This window comes from Musa acuminata, chromosome BXJ3-3, assembly GCF_036884655.1.
Source record: "Musa acuminata AAA Group cultivar baxijiao chromosome BXJ3-3, Cavendish_Baxijiao_AAA, whole genome shotgun sequence".
Taxonomy (NCBI): domain Eukaryota; kingdom Viridiplantae; phylum Streptophyta; class Magnoliopsida; order Zingiberales; family Musaceae; genus Musa; species Musa acuminata.
This window is the reverse complement of record NC_088351.1, coordinates 2123868-2141490: the sequence shown is the minus strand read 5'-3', so window position 1 is coordinate 2141490 and position 17623 is coordinate 2123868. Positions and strand designations below refer to the sequence as shown.

Sequence of the window (17623 nt, the reverse complement as noted above, 5' to 3'; positions counted from 1 at the left end):
GATCATTGTTTTTAATCAATAGTCAGTTTGAATATTAAGAGAAATGTCAATTAAACATATCACTTGGAAGAAATTGATGATGCAACTTATCATGATATTTAAAGAATATGTTTCCTTGATAAGGCATTTATGTCATATAATTGATGACGTTTATAAAACTATATAGATTGACATTCCTAGGGATGTTTGTATGCTGAATTTGCTAAACTTATTCAATCAATTGAATTCATTATGAGTCTTTTTGCATTGTCGAACAAATTAAAAATAATTTAATTATCAGACAGATCTCGCTGAATGCATCGATATAGTTTATTAGTGTGGATTGTCATAAGATAAAAGATATAAGAATATTCTTCGCCCTTAAAACTAAAGAGAGATAAGTGATATGAGAGTTTTTAGTCTTTGGACTAAAATTGGATATACAAAGATAAGAATATTTTATGAACATTTTATGATCTTCTCGTATTTTAGATTTATAAGTATTGGATAAAAATGTTTGATCTATGGTTAGTTATGCCACTTAATCCTAAAACATATTCAAGGAGGGAGGAGAGGACAAATGATATGATCATCGACACCGTTTAGATTAATTTTTTTAGGTATGTTTTTATTTTGAATTTACTAATCTTATCTAACCCCTTCAACTTCTTATAATTTTTTTATTTAGAATAAATTGAAACTAACTTAAGAGTTTAGAGGAAAAGGTTTTTTATTTTTTATGAAAGGATTGAAATATAATACAGACATATGAATATTTTTTGCCCTAAGTCGAAGTATGATATATGAGCTACTATAAATTTTCATTATCAAATTAAAGAAAAATTATGAGACAAAATATTAACATTCTTTATCTTCAAATGAAATTTTCCTACGATTACTCTGAACTTTCTCTTTTCAAATACAATAATAATAAAAAAAAATAGGTTAGATAATAAAAAAATATAATTTCACCATATTCAGTTCAACTATCAATATTAATTATATCATTTAATAAAAAATATCTATATTAAAATAAACTTAAGTTGGAGTTTTTCTTTTATAAAAAAACAAAATGAGGGACACCAGATTCAATCTTATAATATATTATATTGATAAAGTCTTTACCAATTAAATTAAATTTAATTGATATCTTTGTAAGTTTAATATGAATACTAATTATTAAATGATTATATAAATATTAATTAGTAAGTTTTAGCCTAACGTACAATAGTACATAAATACTATATGAATGTAGTAAAATAAAGGAAAATAGAGCATAGGTACTAATGAGACTATCTCTTCCCCATCCCTCTCCTTTGCTGGATGGGATGGGGGCATAAAAGGAAGCCAATGAATGCGCAAGAGAAGTTGAAGCAGCGGCGCGAGTTAGAGCTGCAGGACAAGAAAAATACCTTTGGGTCCTTTCAGGTGCCATTTAGGCCTTGTGGGCAAACCGGAATCAAAGAAAGGACAGAGACAGATTCGGGGGTTGGGTCCGGGAGAGCGTGACCTGGGAGCGGAATCAAAGACCCGCGGAAACAGCTTGGAAGAAAAGCCTCGCCTTTCTTCTCTGTATTGGTAGACTGTCGCAGGAGAAAATTGGGAGGATGCGAGGTTTTGGTGCTCTAGGTTTCCCTTTCCTCCGAGGTAAGAGGGAAAGTCGCCTCCTTTTTCTAATTGGTACCATTTTTTTCCTCCATTGGACTCTTTCGGCTTGTTCAAAATGCTGGTTTTTTCTAGGATTTTTGCGCTCACATATGAATCCCAATTTGTTTTTTTTTTTTTTGCCTTTGTCTTCTGATGCTTTCTAATTCGGATTTTGAGAGAGAAGTGATTTTTGATGGCTTTTTGTTCGTAAATATTTCTGGAAATGCTGGGTGCTATGTGTATTTGTGGAGGAATTGCTGAAAAGTTCAGGTATGTAACGAGGGGGCCTTTGGGGGCAAGAGGCACAAAAGTACTGGATTTCATGTGGGCTTGTCGGGAGTTGGTCTTTGATTAGATTCTTTCAGCTAGAGACTGTAAAACACGGATCTTGGTGAAATGACATGGGCCTTCTCTCTAAAACGTCTTTCACCCATGTCCTCTAGGGTCTTCTTGGAGTCATGATTTATGTCATTTTTGTCTCCTTCGGCAATTGCCGTTGCTCCATTTCACTCTCTTTGAATGCTGGAGTATATTGTGTTTTGTATAGAATATGACTGTTAGGTTTCATTCTCAAGTAGGGAGCTTGAGAAGAGCTTCGACTTTAGTCACTGCTGATAGTTCTTGTTTTCATTTTCTGGAGGTTTTATTTCGTGATTTGATCCTTGTACTGAACTTTGTCTGTTGATTTTGATCTTCTGCAGTGCGCTATTTCTCGGTTTCGTAGTTGGTTAAAAAGCTTGAAGATAGAATATCTGTTGTCAAGTTTCTTAGTCTGTTCAAAAGCTTTGAATTAAGGGTATTCCAGATTGCTACGTCTTCTTAGCTTGTGAACCTCTCCAAGATTAAGGTGCATGAATCTGGTATTGGATCGTTGAATTCTTGGAAACAAAAAATGTCCCTCCTTGTATTTATTTGTCGGTCGCTATCAAAAACTCTCAAGGCTGATTTCGCATCTTGGTCTTGCTTTTCGTATTTCTGTTGATTCTTATACATTTTCTTAGATTTCCTTTCTTGTGTTTTCAGAAGGAACATCTCAATGGACCTGATACATCCTGGTTAACTCATATCAGGTAAATTTTACTTGATAGAAGAACAAAATTTAGTAGCCTTTTTTTTTTGGGTGCACATGCCACGCGACGCATGCACCCCCTTGTGCACATGTGCCCATATATATAATTAATTGTTTGGAAACTCAAAATGTTATACATGCAGAAGTTGTAGACCTTTCTGTGATTTGAAATGCATTCTTTCCTTGGAGAAATTTCGGATATTGATTTTATGTTTTTTTTATAACATATCTCTCTTCAAATAAAGGGGATTTCTCTCATCTTTTATAGAGATAAAAGTGAAACATATGGCTAGATCAAATGATATGAGTTCGTCCAAGTAGCAGAAGTTGAAACTGGACATGAGTATGTTGGTGGGGACATGCTTCAGCCAAGGGAAGCTGACATACCTGCCCTTTTCATTTTCCTGGTTGTGCTTCCTCTTTTCACATATTTTTTTCTTGGGAAATGGAACGAGTCTGCAAAGAAGAAGGCTAGGATAGGTATACTTGCTCAGCTTTCTGCTGAAGAAGCCTACCAAATTGAAGCAACGACGTCTGTTCATGTTCCTTTAGTTTTACCTCCTTCAAAGACTGGCTTTCATGAATGTGCTAGATGCTTTGCTCCTGCTACAACACGCTGCTCCAGATGCAAGTCGGTCAGATACTGGTATGGATTGTGCATCATTACTGGATTTCTAAATGCTGTCATAATTTCATAAGCTCCAATTCTTCTTATGTTTTTTTACATCTATACATTATCCGTATATCCAAAAACATTTTGCCAAGAGGGCTGGCATTGGTATAACAGTAAGATTGCATTTTTGTGACCTACTGATGATCATGACTCAAGTCACACAAATGACTTCTTTATTTGTAACGATAAAATCAATTCTTGTTTATTTGCTCTGGTGAACAACTTTTATTGTTTCTGCATCTTAAAGTTATTTAATTGTTGCATATTTTCAGTTCTGGAAAATGTCAAATAATTCACTGGAGACGGGCGCACAAGCATGAATGTCATCGCTGGCATGGTAGTTCTGTGAATGTTTCTGCTGGCCTAATTCTTACAGACACAGTTCATCACAAATCTTCTTTCCCTGGCAATGGTGTTAAAGAGATCACTCATTCCAATCTTCATAATGACATGGATGATCCTTCCTCTATTGCCATCGAAACATCTGAAAATTCAGAGATGGGAAGGAAAACATCAGACAAGGGGGTTATTAATAAATCAAAAGGAGCTAAACCTACTAATGATGAAATTGCTACACATGCATGTGTCCAAGACTATGGCCATGATTCTTTTGCTCAAGCCTCATTTACTGACCATTTTACTGAGATTTCTCCAGCAGATGCCCCTATAGAACAAAAGGTTCTTATTATTTAAGTTCATATTGTATGTGCTTTCAAGAAGCAATTTGTTAGTTTTTTTGTTAAGCAGTTTCTTATGACCATGCTTATGTACTTGTGGTTTCAGTTAGGATATGGAAGCTTAACTGCTACCTCTAGCGAAGTCCTTTTAAATAAAGATGCCAACAATTCATCAAATGTCAGAAATGCAATGAACCAGCATAATAAGTCAGCAGGTGAAACAAGAAAAGGATTGAAACAAAAAGGTTCCCCTGAATCGTCATCCCTTTTCCATTTGGATAAACATGTGATAACTGAATGCCAAAGTGGTGCAAATATCAATACAGAGAAAGTTGACACTTTGGAGGCTGGTTTGTCTTCTGCTAATGAAGCAGTCCGTGATAGTTACCCTGATGAGCATTCAACAAAACAAAGCATGATGTTCAGAAACCCCCCCTACACTTTGAGGCAATCCACTCCCTTGATGCAAAAGTTCCCAGAGAATGGTTCAAGAGAATACCGTTCTCAAGGACCAGGAAGAAATAGTGACAAGGAACAAGGATCTAGTAGGATAAACATGACTTCCTTATACTTTTTATGAATTGTGGATTCTTATTCATATTTATTTCTTATTCTTATTTTCTCAAAACATGATGCAGAAATTCCACATAAGATTGCTTCCTTAGACAATCACTTACAGGACCTCAACAAGAACCCAAGCATTGAAGGGAGTTTGGCTGCTGCAGAGAAGACTTCTAAAGTTCTTAAATGGAATCTTGTTGGATCAAAAAATTATAATAAAAAAAATAAGGTTTGTTTTAAATAATGTGTTCTTGGACTTAAAAATGATGAATTTCTTTGGACTACTAAATCTCTGCCTTTTGATTACTGAAACTTCAGGTTTCTCAGATGTTGTTTCCGTACGAGGATCTTGTCAAGTTCTTTCAACGTAAAGAGGGGGGCATATATCCTAGGGGGCTTCTTAATTGTGGAAATAGGTATGACTTACGAAATTCTTATTTAAATCATTTTTTCTAGTGGGGTCTTTATCCGTGAAAAGCAGGTTGTGACATATTTCATTATTCTATATACAATTCATGAGCAAATTTGTATGAGGCTTGCTAAAGAAGCAAGCTTTCTGCTGTAAGGTTGTGAGAGGATTGATTTGTTACTTCCTGATATACCAGCTTAAATTCTAGATATTTACATAAAAATATTTATTTCTTTTAGAAAGAGAATTAAGCTGAAAAGAGAGAAATATGGGATTGTAAGGATTGTAGTCTTGGGTTAGCTATGTGCAATCTCTATGTTGGCAAAAATTGATTGCATTTATTGACCCAAAATCTATGTTGTTGGAATCATAGTTTGTCTCAATACTCATCTTAATTTATCCCCTCAAAAATGGACAAAATTTGTTGCTAAAGAAACCTTAAATTTTTTGAAGAATTGTAGTAGTTTGAAGTTCCTTGGTGGATGTCTCAACCATTTGGGGTTGGATACATAGATCTTTTATCGTTCGTTGAGCTCCATATTATACAATATTCCTAGTTAAATTAAGAGCAATTATGTTTTTTATTATTTATGATAAAAATTTCTTAATACTCCCAGTATCTCTCCTTGCATCACTAATCTTAATCAACTTACCTTGTCTAAACAAAATATCAATAGATATCCTTTCACCATGTCCATATCATTATAAATGATCATTTTCTCATTTCGTCATCTATCACGGATTATACTTAATTGTTCATGAATTAAAATATATTTATATTGTCTTTTTGGCAATCCTACGCGTTCACCTCAATATTCTCATCTTGGCTATACTAACATTTTGAATTCTATTTTGTGATCCGAGAATTAATGTTCGGGTTTCTTTGTATGGACAATCAAGGTCTCTTATCCCGGTTGGACCTTTATGTACTGCAACTGAATATTCTTGGACTAGGTTTTGAAACAATATAATTACATGAATCAAGTCATAAAATTTAAGCCCAAGGAAAACCAAGTTATTATGGATAATGTTGTGAATTTAATAATTTAGTTTCTTTTGGGAATTTCGTCTTCAGTCAATTAATGACAATAACCAAATACAGATTAGTATTCTTAATCATCACTTTCATTATCATCATTGTCATCCTAAATAAATATTAATATTCATAATCATCACTTTCATGATCATCATTGTCGTCCTCTAACTGTTATCTTATCAATAATAGGTAGTTTAACTCAAAATAGAGGTCTCCTTTGTAAATTTCATAATTTGAAATTGGCACCAAGATTCTAGCTTAGACAATGAGGGACTTCCCAAAATCCTCTTAGCAATATATAGACAAATATGTACTCACTAGAGGTCATATTTATGCTGCATTGTGTTGTATCCTGCTTTTCAACCAGTTGCTGTGTTTGTATGTATATCTTCTGTCCATGTCATGCTTCATAGCTTCCAGATTTTGTAATGGAGTTCAGAATTTAATTACGGGGGCTGTGTCATCTGGCTTAGAGGTGGCCATGGAAACTAATTTGAGCATGTGAAGGTAGCTGTGCAAATTACCTTGAAGGCATTATCATTAACTAACACCAAATTACAGTTCTTATAGATAAATGGTTATGTTTCAAAATTTTGGTTTTGGATAAAAGAAGATATTTATAAATGACTCGAGCTGCTTTCGAAATTTATAATTTTTTGCATAAAGTTTTGCTAGCTTGTAAATTACTTATCCATTATTGGAAAAACATAATAAAAATGCGGCATGCACCTTATCTTTTACATCTATAGTAGTTTTGAAATTTTATAATGCTGGACTCAGATTTAAATGCATTTGTTGTCGACATGATAGACATATATCTGTGCATAGTTTAGGAAAAGCCATTGTGGATAGTGATAAATTGAAGACATTCCCAAGTTGGCCAAGGGACCTCACTAATCGAATGCCTAGGTCCAATTTGGATCAAAGCATGATCACCAAGCAACTATGTTGTATTCTTTAGCATATTCTTTTGTATTTCTAAATTTTAATTTTCAATTTTTTAAAATACATTTAGGTTCTTTGGTGCATTTGTTTTCTTCGTATTTATTTTATTTGTTTGAAACCCTAAACCTCGATCCAAATCATCCAACCCAGTTGTTCTTACTAAGTTCCCACCTGATTTTTTAAAACCTTAATCAGTTGACTTTGTAGTTGGATCATCTATGGTCGGTACATGAAAAAGGACTTATCTATAGCTGATCTAATTATTGTTGTTGAGCTCCATTGCTATCCATGTAATGCTCCATGTTATCAACTGTGATTTTGGAATGAGTTTTTTGCACCTTCATTCGGATCTTTCGATGTTGTATTTCAGGTTGTATCTGTTTATTACCCATTCTGGAGAAAATGTCATCTGCTATCATGAATCCTATGGTTTGTGTGCATGTGACGTGCAATGAATGTGCCAGCCAATTAGAAAACTAGAAGAAATACAGCACAAATTTGTGGGTTGTAGTGAATATTTACATTCAAAGGACCATTTTGGAACATTTTTTCATTTTCTTATCATTTAACATGGATATCTAGATATCTGCATGGATAATTTTCTTTTATTTAGCTCAGCCTATGGTGTTCGAGAGGATTAGAGACATGAGGTTACTGGAAACAGAACATCAATAACTTTGGGAGCATGTTTTATGTTCCAAGATAAATACTAAAGGTATATATGGTATCTACCAAGAGCAAGTAAAGACAGATCAGATTGCATATAATTTGAGTTATCTTTTTATATCGTTGGTTTTTAAATACATTACAACAACAATGAAAACACACACATCTTAGTGTTTATGACCTTGCACATGTGGTTGATGTGCCTATTCCAAAATAAAATAATGCACATGCATAACTGTTTTTTGGTTTTGTTTTGTAATGTTCTCTAGCAATTTCTCTATTTAACTCCTGCCACTTTGTATATTGCAGTTGTTATGCTAATGCTGTTTTGCAATGTCTCACTGGCACAAAACCTCTTATGGTCTACTTACTTCAGAGATCGCATTCGAGAACCTGTAATTTTGACTCTTATAGTTATTTTTCTGAGCAAAAAAATCAGAAGTTATGTCACTTCATCTGAATTTCTTTGTCTCAATTGTTTTCCATTTATTAGGCCATGTCAAAGAATGGTGCCTCATGTGCGAACTTGAGCAACATGTTTCAATGTTGCGTGAAGGAGGTGGCCCTTTGTCTCCCAGTAGAATCCTTTCAAATATTAGAAATATTGGTTGCCGCATGGGTGGTGGAAACCAAGAAGATGCACATGAATTCCTAAGGTGTAGCAAACGAAAATGCCACTCTTTTTGTGTTCCTTTATTTGTTACTTTCTAAGTTCTTCATGCGTTACACTTCAGAAAAGGGATGCAATAATCTGTTCAAGCTGGACTGAGCATCAGCCTGAGAAGGGTTAACACGCTGGGGTCTAGATAGACTATGGCTGAAGATGTTGGTACTGCTTTGGGTCGGTAGTTGGATGAAATCTGAGACAAGCCATCCTAGATAGTGACTGATTATTTAATTCTTTTTTTTTCCTGATATCAACTATAAAATAAGCCCTAACTCAACCTAAGAGTAAGAAATCATAGACTGAGCCCATCCTTCTGTGACTGCATGAGATTGGGTCTTGGTAACAACCTGTCCAGTCTAATAGCACCTTTTTTTTTATGCTAGTTCAATTTATCTATGCACAATTTCCAACAGCAACCTTCTGAAGGAGTCCTATTGATGTATCTTGGTGCAAAACCAGGCTTCTAGTCATGCAGATGCAATCTGTGTGTCTCGAGAGACTGGGTGGTGAGAAGGAAATTGATCCAAGGTTGCAAGAAACTACACTTATACAACAGATATTTGGTGGTCGCCTAAAATCAAAGGTCATTGATCTCACTTTAACTTCCTGCAAAATTCCTTTTGTTGGCTTAGTTTGATCTTCATGACTTAATAATAAATTACATTCAGTTCTAACTAAGGAACCAAAAATGTATCAAGGTTAAGTGCCTAAGATGCCATCTTGAGTCTGAACGATATGAGCGCATTATGGATCTTACTCTGGAGATACATGGATGGGTTGAGTCACTGGAAGATGCTCTCACTCAATTTACTGCTCCTGAAGATTTGGATGGAGAGAACATGTACAGATGTGGAAGGTTTGATCAATAGTCCTACTTTATGTATCTGACTTAGTTTGTTGTTTGTCACAGCTGATTAGATTGTTCTATTTGTAACATAGGTGTTCAACATACGTTAAAGCCAGAAAGCAGTTGTGCGTACATGAGGTGCCAAACATACTAACTATAGTTTTGAAGAGATTCCAGGTATTAAGTTGCTGAACAGATGGACTTTAGTAATTGCTCTGTTGGTTTCTACAAAGTCCAGTGCATGTGAAACATAAATGTGGTACCTTTTCATTTTATTAGAAGCACTTTTTTCATAGGTCATTTGAAAATTCTTGTTTCATTCATGTACCATTATGCTTTCTGTTCTAGGTGATACATGATGGTATTGCTCAATATCCTCGTGTGTTTTCAGCACATGATAACAAACATGTTGCATGATATATCAGAGAGCAATTATTGCATGACCTTAAATATTGTTGACAATATTCCTTGTCACTAACATTAGCCTGTAAAAAAATTTGACCTTGGTTAGAACTTCTCCTGTGCATCTAATGCATGGTACCGTGACCCCGTCTCTCACAGTGCATTGTTGTTCTTTATCTTAATTAGACAGGGAAGTATGGCAAAATCAATAAATGTGTTACCTTTCCTGACATGCTGGACATGATTCCATTTATGACTGGGACTGCTGACAATCCTCCCCTTTACCTGTTGTACGCGGTTGTCGTGCACTTGGACGCCTTCAATGCATCATTTTCTGGGCATTATGTTTCGTATGTTAAAGATCTGGAAGGGACATGGTTCAAGATTGATGACTCTGAGGTAACTAGAGTTTATTAAATCAGTTTATGCTGCATGATCTTGATTTGTGGCATTATTAGTGAATCACATGCGTGATGCCTTTTGTCTATTTCACCAAGCAGACCAGCTATGTGTGAGATATTATTCTGTAAATTTATCTACACACAACTTATCATCCATTTCAGTTTGCAAACAATGCCTCATTTTCATATTACATGTTTCATGTATTTGGTGCTTGGCTTTTGAACATTTCTTTTTAAATATACCAAAATTTTGGGGTGTCTTTACTTTATTAGTTGACAAAAAACATTAAAGATTCAAAATTTTAAATCTTGATCCGATAATGGTTTTGGCAACAGGTCAGTCTGGTATTGTATCATCATATGACCAGTACTGACTTATATATTCCTGTACTGATCCTTTGTCAGACCGGTATAAATTGATCGGTACACATCATTTTACTGGTATTTGAAACCTCGAGGAAAACAATACTAATTGGCATGATACTTCAGTTTACTTCCTGTCATCTCTTGCCAGTTATCTATATAGTATGATTATTATTGAAACATATTTCCTGATGGGCTTATCAGACATGTCAGACATAGGAAAAGCTACAATTGTACAGGCAAAAGGGATTAGTTATCCTTGTGAGCTTCGATGCCGTCGTAGTGTCATGCTGGTGCACGATGATATACACAATAATTAGCAATGATACGTAGTAATCAGTCAGAATCTTCAATAGATGCTGCTGAACGAAATCTCAAAAGTTTTGCCAATCTTATAATGGAGACAATGGTATATTGCTCATCCTGGATGGACACCTCTATCTATTGCTCGTTTTAAGCTGTTAACTGATGAGTTAATTATGATTACAAGAACAAATTTCATCAATTATTGCATATCTAACTAGAAGGAACAAGCATGTCAGAATAATTTCTTCAGTTAAGCTTGATAATACTTTTCTGATCTTATCTCTTTCTTAAACCAGGTGCAACCAGTACCATTGAGTCAAGTGATGTCTGAAGGTGCATACATGCTTTTCTATTCAAGGTATGTTGTCTATTTTGGTGAAATAGTGGATTCATTCTTGTCAATTTGCTAAATCATTTAATCCTCAGATCTTTCCCACGTCCCCCTCGAGCTTATACTGGGAAATCGCTATCAAGGCCTCCAACATGGACATGGAAGAGCAAGAAAGATTTGAGAAATGGCCAACAGATGCAAAATGAAATCTTGTGTGCCTCAGAATATTCAATGCACCTGGGAACTGATCCCGTAGAGGAAAATGAAGATTTCACGTACCATGGTGCTGAGTACATCCCAAGACCCTCAAGCAGAAACATGCTGCCAAATCCAACACATCTGGATGCGTGGAGTATGGAGTTTTCTGATGCTACATCTAGTGATTGGACTCTTTTTACAAGCTCGGACGATTCATCCTTCACCACCGAGAGCACCAGAGACTCATTTAGCACTGTGGATTATTGGAGACAAGACCAGCCTTGATGCGACTCTTTCTTCTCTATTTTGGCCATTCGATGACTCGGAGTATGTCCACAGTGACACCATTGCTCGCTCAAAGTTCTTTCTGGGGAGCATGGGTGATGCTACGGATCCACCACTGCCATCTCGACCACGCAGCAGGGTACATAGACGAAGGATTATGGAATGGATCGGAGCATCTTCATCGGAACATGTAGCTCCAGCATGTTTGTCTGGTCAACAGGAGTAATCCCAATAGAGATGGCCTCCAGCATTTGGATTTCGTGACATGTTAGATTCTGTTAGGTACAGTGGACATTCTAACGGATCCTTGAGCTAAATTTGGTTGCGTCTCATGTCTTTTAATCTATGGAGACGTGCCGACTCGTAAGAGGCGTTTGTCAGGGAAGGCAAGCAGCATTTATGTAGAACTTAAGTGAATTTAGAGAAGTTTATTGATATCTTATAATCTTGTATGTTAAGTGGTTTAATCTTGATATTTAGAGAACCAAGTCAGGCATGTTCGTGGGTTGACTTTTGATGGTAGGGCTTGAGGTGAGAACACAATCGAGAGATATTGAGAATTAAGATTTCAAAAGAGGAAGTTCCTTTTTCTGAGTGAATAATTTTCAGTTTCAGATGAAACTCTGATATCTAAAGAAGGAACCTTTTTTTTTTTTTTTTTTTTTTTGAGATTTTCATATCATACAATATCTTATCAAATTTTTTTCCCAAATGGATAACACTATAGAATTCTTAATTCCATGGGATCAACACAGAAATAAATATTTATTTTGAAAAAAAATAAAATTATATAAAATGTAAAAAAGATTACTAAATGAATTCTTAAGATGCAAAAATAAACTGTCAGAGGTGTTTAATGTTGAATTTATTTTTTAAATCTACAAAAAATATTCTTTTTATGTCTGAGTAATTTAATTAATTTGTTAATAAAATAAATTTGATTAATTTAAGGATATTTTACATCATGTGAATTGAAGCAAAAAGAGAAGCAAAGGCAAAAAAAAAAGAGAAAGATTTTAAATATTTTTTTTTTATAAGAATTGAAGCCTATCAATAAAAAAAATCATCAACAAGAGAGATTATCATCTTTAAATCAAGAATATTAATATCATATATTAGATCTGATGAAGGTATAATCTTTCTTATTTCTATGTTTTCTGTTTTATTCTTGCACTTGAACCTATAAAAATCTTGGGTAAATAATTTAAGAAACTAAGCAGATTGCAAGGATGTCAAGTTCAGATTCTTTTGCGAGAAAAGATAATAACATCGGCTGCAAATACAGGTATGATTTTTGTGAGGAGCTCAGCATCCAAAGTTCATCTGGTCCAATATATTTTGTGTTTGAAGAATACTGTCGGAGGAGAAATGGAGGACAGTCCCCCCACTACAGCAAAGAGATTTTTGGCAGTGTTGATAACACAGATCGATCGCATATATCTAACAAGGAATGCCCCCATCACTTTCCATTTCAACAAGGAACAAAGTGCCCACCACAAGTTCTCCTGCAACAACATCGCTTTTCCTTCCGTCACCACAATCACCACCTCCTCCATTTCTGGACTCTACAACACAGATGCATGGTTCAGATGACAGCTGAACGAGTTACTAAACCCACAAAACCAAGAAAAAGGGAGAAGAAACAAGAGGGAGGAGAAAGGAAAGCAAGCTTCTCCCCTGTCCTCCCAGAAGAAGAGATCACATGCAATGCAACCATGAAAGGAACACGCATTAATGGTACAAAGAGCACCCCGACAAGCCTCTCTCCGGCACTATCCATGCATTACATCCCATCCCTTTCACTCCCACATCACGAAGGACCCGAATGAACTTAGAATGGCAGTTACAGTTGGTGTAACTAAAATAAATTACACAGGGAAAATTAGGCTACAGCCATATATAACTACAACTTCCTGCTCCGACCAAGTCAAGGAAACAGGGCCGGCCGATTACTGTCACCTTCGGTATCATCTCTCACGTGGTAGGGGCACAGTCAGTGGCCGCATTGCAGCTGCTGCGTAGCTCCTCACCGCGCAAAGTGGTGTCAGTGGCGGTAGCATCTGCCATCTTCTTGAGGCTCTGCTGGTAGTAGACTTGTCTCAGCCTCTCTATCTCCTTCTTCAGTGCCTCCTGGTGAGCTGCATTTGCGTATACAAACCACATTTCTATAGATCCTTCTCGCACGATCCTAACATAAATTTACCCTTTCTATAGAAAAGCTACATAGATTGCCATCCAATTTACCAGATGCTATCCATCTCTAAAAGGCCTTAGTGCTTTGCAATGATGACACCAAGTCATGCAGACTTACCGTCCTTGAAGATCTTATCCTGCGCGAGAGCAGCAATTCGTTGCTTGAGGTGGCTGTTGCCCATGGTCAGGAGAGATCGCTGCTGATCAAGGAAAGCTACTCGAGGGGACAATGCTGACACCTCGGTCTTCGGATCAGCGGCAAAAGAAGGAAGCCCGATGTGGAGAATTCATGTCATGGTATGGTATGAATTAGCTTTGATTCATCTACAGCACCACAGTCGTATAATTTGTCATGTAAGTACAGCGCTTCGAGGATCCAAGTACCTCCAATGAAGTAACGCTTCTTTCCAGCTCCGAGATGTACTGCAGCTTCCTCACTCGGGATCTCTGCGCTGATTGCCGATTTGCCAATATCCTGCTCGAGAAAGAAGAGAGATAAAATTGGGGATTTGTGAGGTTAATTTGATCGGCCACGAGAAACAGTCAGCCGTGGACTACATTGAGGTTTTGATGCTCACCTCTTGACCCTCTTGGGGTCAAAATTTTGCTCTGAACCAGCAGCCAATTTGGCTTCCGCACATCGCCCAATCTGCGGAACATTATGCGCCTCGTATATCCGCTGTTTCTCTTCTATCTTCTCCCCATCGGTATGGTTGTCATCCGATGCTTGCAGTGGGTTGGAGGAGTCGACAGGCACGGCGTCAGACGGCGAATGTGGCGCCTCGTCCGAGAACATTGACATCAGCTGGTCATCATCGAGCCGGCCGAACTCATGGCCGCCGCCAACGCCAACACTCTCCACCGGTGCCTCCAGGAACGCGATCGAATCGCTCGCCGACCTCCGGTGCGCTGCGCGCTTGGCGGCAGAAAAGTCGAGGAATTCGTCCACCCACGAGTCTGCAGTGCCCATGCAAAAGTTCTTGTGGTGGACAGAACCGTTCCAGTCGGTTGCGGCGTTGGGAATCTTAGGAGGCAACTGCGCCATTCGCTGAAGCCAAGGAAGAAAAAGATAATGCAAATACTACAAGGAAGGAACCGATGATGATAAGAGGCAATGCGAAGATCGAGGCACAAGAATTCAGTGAGAATTATGGTGTTGTAGTGGCAAAAAGGCGATGACTCGGTCTATCCATCTCCTCACAAGGAACAAGGAACACTCTTGTACTGCCGTTGCTGCTGTGGCGCATTGGCAGTGGGTTTCCCTCGTCGAAGATGATTGAAGGCAGGCATCGGTGGAGGAGGAGGAGGAGGAGGAGAGGCGTCACATGACAAGGAGAAGAGGGACAGCTAGCAACAGCTGGGTGGAGGTAGAGGGCAGGGAGGATGCGTGAGAGTTGGGGCTCAGCAGTAGTAACACAAGAGAACAGTTATATTAACTGGCGCCACATGCTGATGTGACCACAACATGAGGCCTCCGAAGGTGGGAGTGGGCTGTGTGCACTTTGGGTGTTTGTTTATTTGTCGAATAGCTTTTCTCATGCGCTTCTCTTCCGCACAATACAGATATAACTACACTACCGGAGCTACAAGGAAAGGATGCCCGGTGGCCAGTATAATAATGGCGATGCGATGAAGAGGTGGTGGGCTAAGAAGGGTGTGGGGGGAATGATAGAGGAGGAGGAGGAGGAGGAGGAGGAGGGAAGACCTTGGATTCAATTCACGTTCTTCCATGTGCGCTGCTTGCACGCCACTTACAGCCTTGTTTTATGCTCGTTCACATGCATCGATCACATATGTGCGCTCTCCTTTTTTTCTCCGATACTGCTTTTGCTTCCAGCGTCCACCACCTTTACACCTTCGTTCCTCCCCTCCCCCTCCCCCTCCGTGCTTCTTCTGCCAGCTTCGAGCCTGTGTTCGATATGTAGAGCATTTTCCTCGGGGAAAGAAACGCCAGATTTGTAGGAGGAACGATGGGATAAGACTTCTTATACATCCAAAGAATTCTCAGAATGGGATAGTCTCGAGACAGACAGACAGACAGACACTCCGAGGAAATGGACGACTCCTTCACTGTAAAGCCTACATACGTTCATATTCCTCTGTCGGATGCACTTTCAAGTGGAATCTTTAGAGTAGCATATCAGATACATTATTGTGGTGGATGGCATCATTGCGGAGCCCATCCAAATCATATTTAATGGGATCGGAAAGCGATAAGAAATCGGAGTCTTCAGAAGAAGCGCACGCAGAAAATTCCTGTTGACATACGTGATTGACGCTGAAACTTCCCTGACTTTGTGAATCGTAACACTAATCATGGAATGACTGAGAAGCGAGGATTGGACCAAAGGATGGTGAGGGAAGAGAGCAGAGAGAGAGAGAGAGAGAGATAATACATTGAAGGCATAAAGCATAGCTGTTGGAAATTATAGACCGTATGGAACCAACGTGAATGGAAAGGGATCGCAGAGGTCTCACCATTAATGCACGGTAGTAAATACATACGCACCAGCAGTAGTGCAAAACATGCTCCTGTCGTTGCAAATTCATATACAATCATTGAGTTGATAGAGCTCACCATAGTTTCACATCCGAACTCAAGTCAAGTTGTAGCTGCCCATGAATGGATGTTCCACTATACCTACCAAGATGTGATTTTTATTGTCCTCCTTCCACGTAAGAAAAGCAATTGCTCGTCTCTTTGCATCTTTGAGCAAAACAATGTGTATATATGTAGGACTAAGAAATAATTCCACATGAGTTAAGAGATTGAGAGCCGCTCACAAAAACATCGAGAATTGATCGGAAATGATTTAGTAGCTAAAGGTATTAAAATTCACGAACTTATTGTGCATCATGGATCGAAAGTTATTGTGTGTATTGGCTGTGGATGATCCTCTTGAACCTGAAAAGTATCTATCTATCTCATACGTCCCTTTAAATGAGGGCCTTAGTTTTGAGATTCTATTTATGAAATCTATTTTAAGTTTTCCTCTTCTTTTCTGACCAAACCCCTATTTGGTTACTTAAGTCCAATTCGAAAGAAAAATAAAATTCGATTCAGTATTATATTGATTCTGAACTACATTATGCTTACATTATTTAGATTCAGCATAACTCAATGAAAAAAATGTGAATATTTCTGATGTAGTCTATACCAAATTACCTAATAAATACCGAAGCTACTAAATCAGTGTCATCAAGGGAGGTACTGAAGTAAGAGTAGCTCAAACGGAAGGCATTCGGAATTTGATGCTCATCGATTATAAAGATTTTAAAGGAGGAAAAGCCTCCTCAATTTATTTCTAATTATGTCTCAATCTCCTTTTACCCCCCGCTGCTTGAATAATGTAAAATATATTATTATGGGAAGCATGTGGTCGATCATGGGTTAACCCAATTGTTGCACAAAGATCAACACCGAGAGGTATTTCCTGACTCGATTCATTCGATACTCAAGTTAGCTTTGGGGTGATTTATAGTATAAATGTATTATATTTCAGAGAGATCCAACCCTTGGGCTGGCATCGGAGGTCGACTTTTATATTTGTCCGATCAAGAGAATCACTTGTAACAATCGTAACACCTTATATTTCGATCAAAAATCACTTGTAATGGTCATAACACCTCTCTTCTAGCATTTTGTCCACGAGAGCGGTAAGCATGTAACGATTGTAACACTTTCTCCTTGATGTTTTGTCCACGAGAACCGACCAACAAGGGGTAGACCCAAACGATCACCCATAGGCCATTGTCTCCGAAGGCTGACAAGATCAGCCTAAATGACATCTCGTGGATTATCATCTACGGGAGTCGATAGGACATAGTTACATTCATGCCACTGCCTTATGAGGGGTGATTGGGCCTTCGTTTTCCATATTAACACTCCTGTGATGATAAACTAACGGAATGATATTGATTGTCAGAATATTTCCTATCATATATCATGTGTTTAGAGGGTGAGCCCA

At 37.7% G+C, this 17623-nt stretch overlaps 1 protein-coding gene and 1 pseudogene across 1 annotated transcript; one reads left to right on the top strand and one right to left on the bottom strand.

Annotated features, from left to right (window-relative positions):
* The first annotated feature begins 1336 nt into the window (after nucleotides 1–1336).
* On the top strand, nucleotides 1337–12036 carry LOC135634258 (ubiquitin C-terminal hydrolase 15-like; annotated as a pseudogene).
* A 1142-nt stretch (nucleotides 12037–13178) lies between these two features.
* On the bottom strand, nucleotides 13179–15148 carry LOC135633411 (basic leucine zipper 19-like). The gene is made up of 4 exons (XM_065142835.1): nucleotides 14234–15148; nucleotides 14040–14130; nucleotides 13774–13900; nucleotides 13179–13600 (listed from the first exon to the last, which is right to left on the bottom strand). Exons 1-4 carry the CDS (start codon nucleotides 14698–14700, stop codon nucleotides 13437–13439), a joined length of 849 nt encoding a protein of 282 aa, XP_064998907.1. The 5' UTR covers nucleotides 14701–15148; the 3' UTR covers nucleotides 13179–13436.
* Between the last annotated feature and the right edge of the window lie 2475 nt (nucleotides 15149–17623).

What these genes read in the sequence shown, in the direction of transcription:
- LOC135633411 (XM_065142835.1), bottom strand. Translation starts at nt 14,700, where the DNA reads ATGGCGCAGTTGCCTCCTAAGATTCCCAACGCCGCAACCGACTGGAAC. An exon ending in GACCCCAAGAGGGTCAAGAG is followed by an intron (nt 14,131 to 14,233) that starts GTGAGCATCAAA and finishes TTTCTCGAGCAG; the next exon opens with GATATTGGCAAATCGGCAAT. An exon ending in GAAGCGTTACTTCATTGGAG is followed by an intron (nt 13,901 to 14,039) that starts GTACTTGGATCC and finishes GCTGATCCGAAG; the next exon opens with ACCGAGGTGTCAGCATTGTC.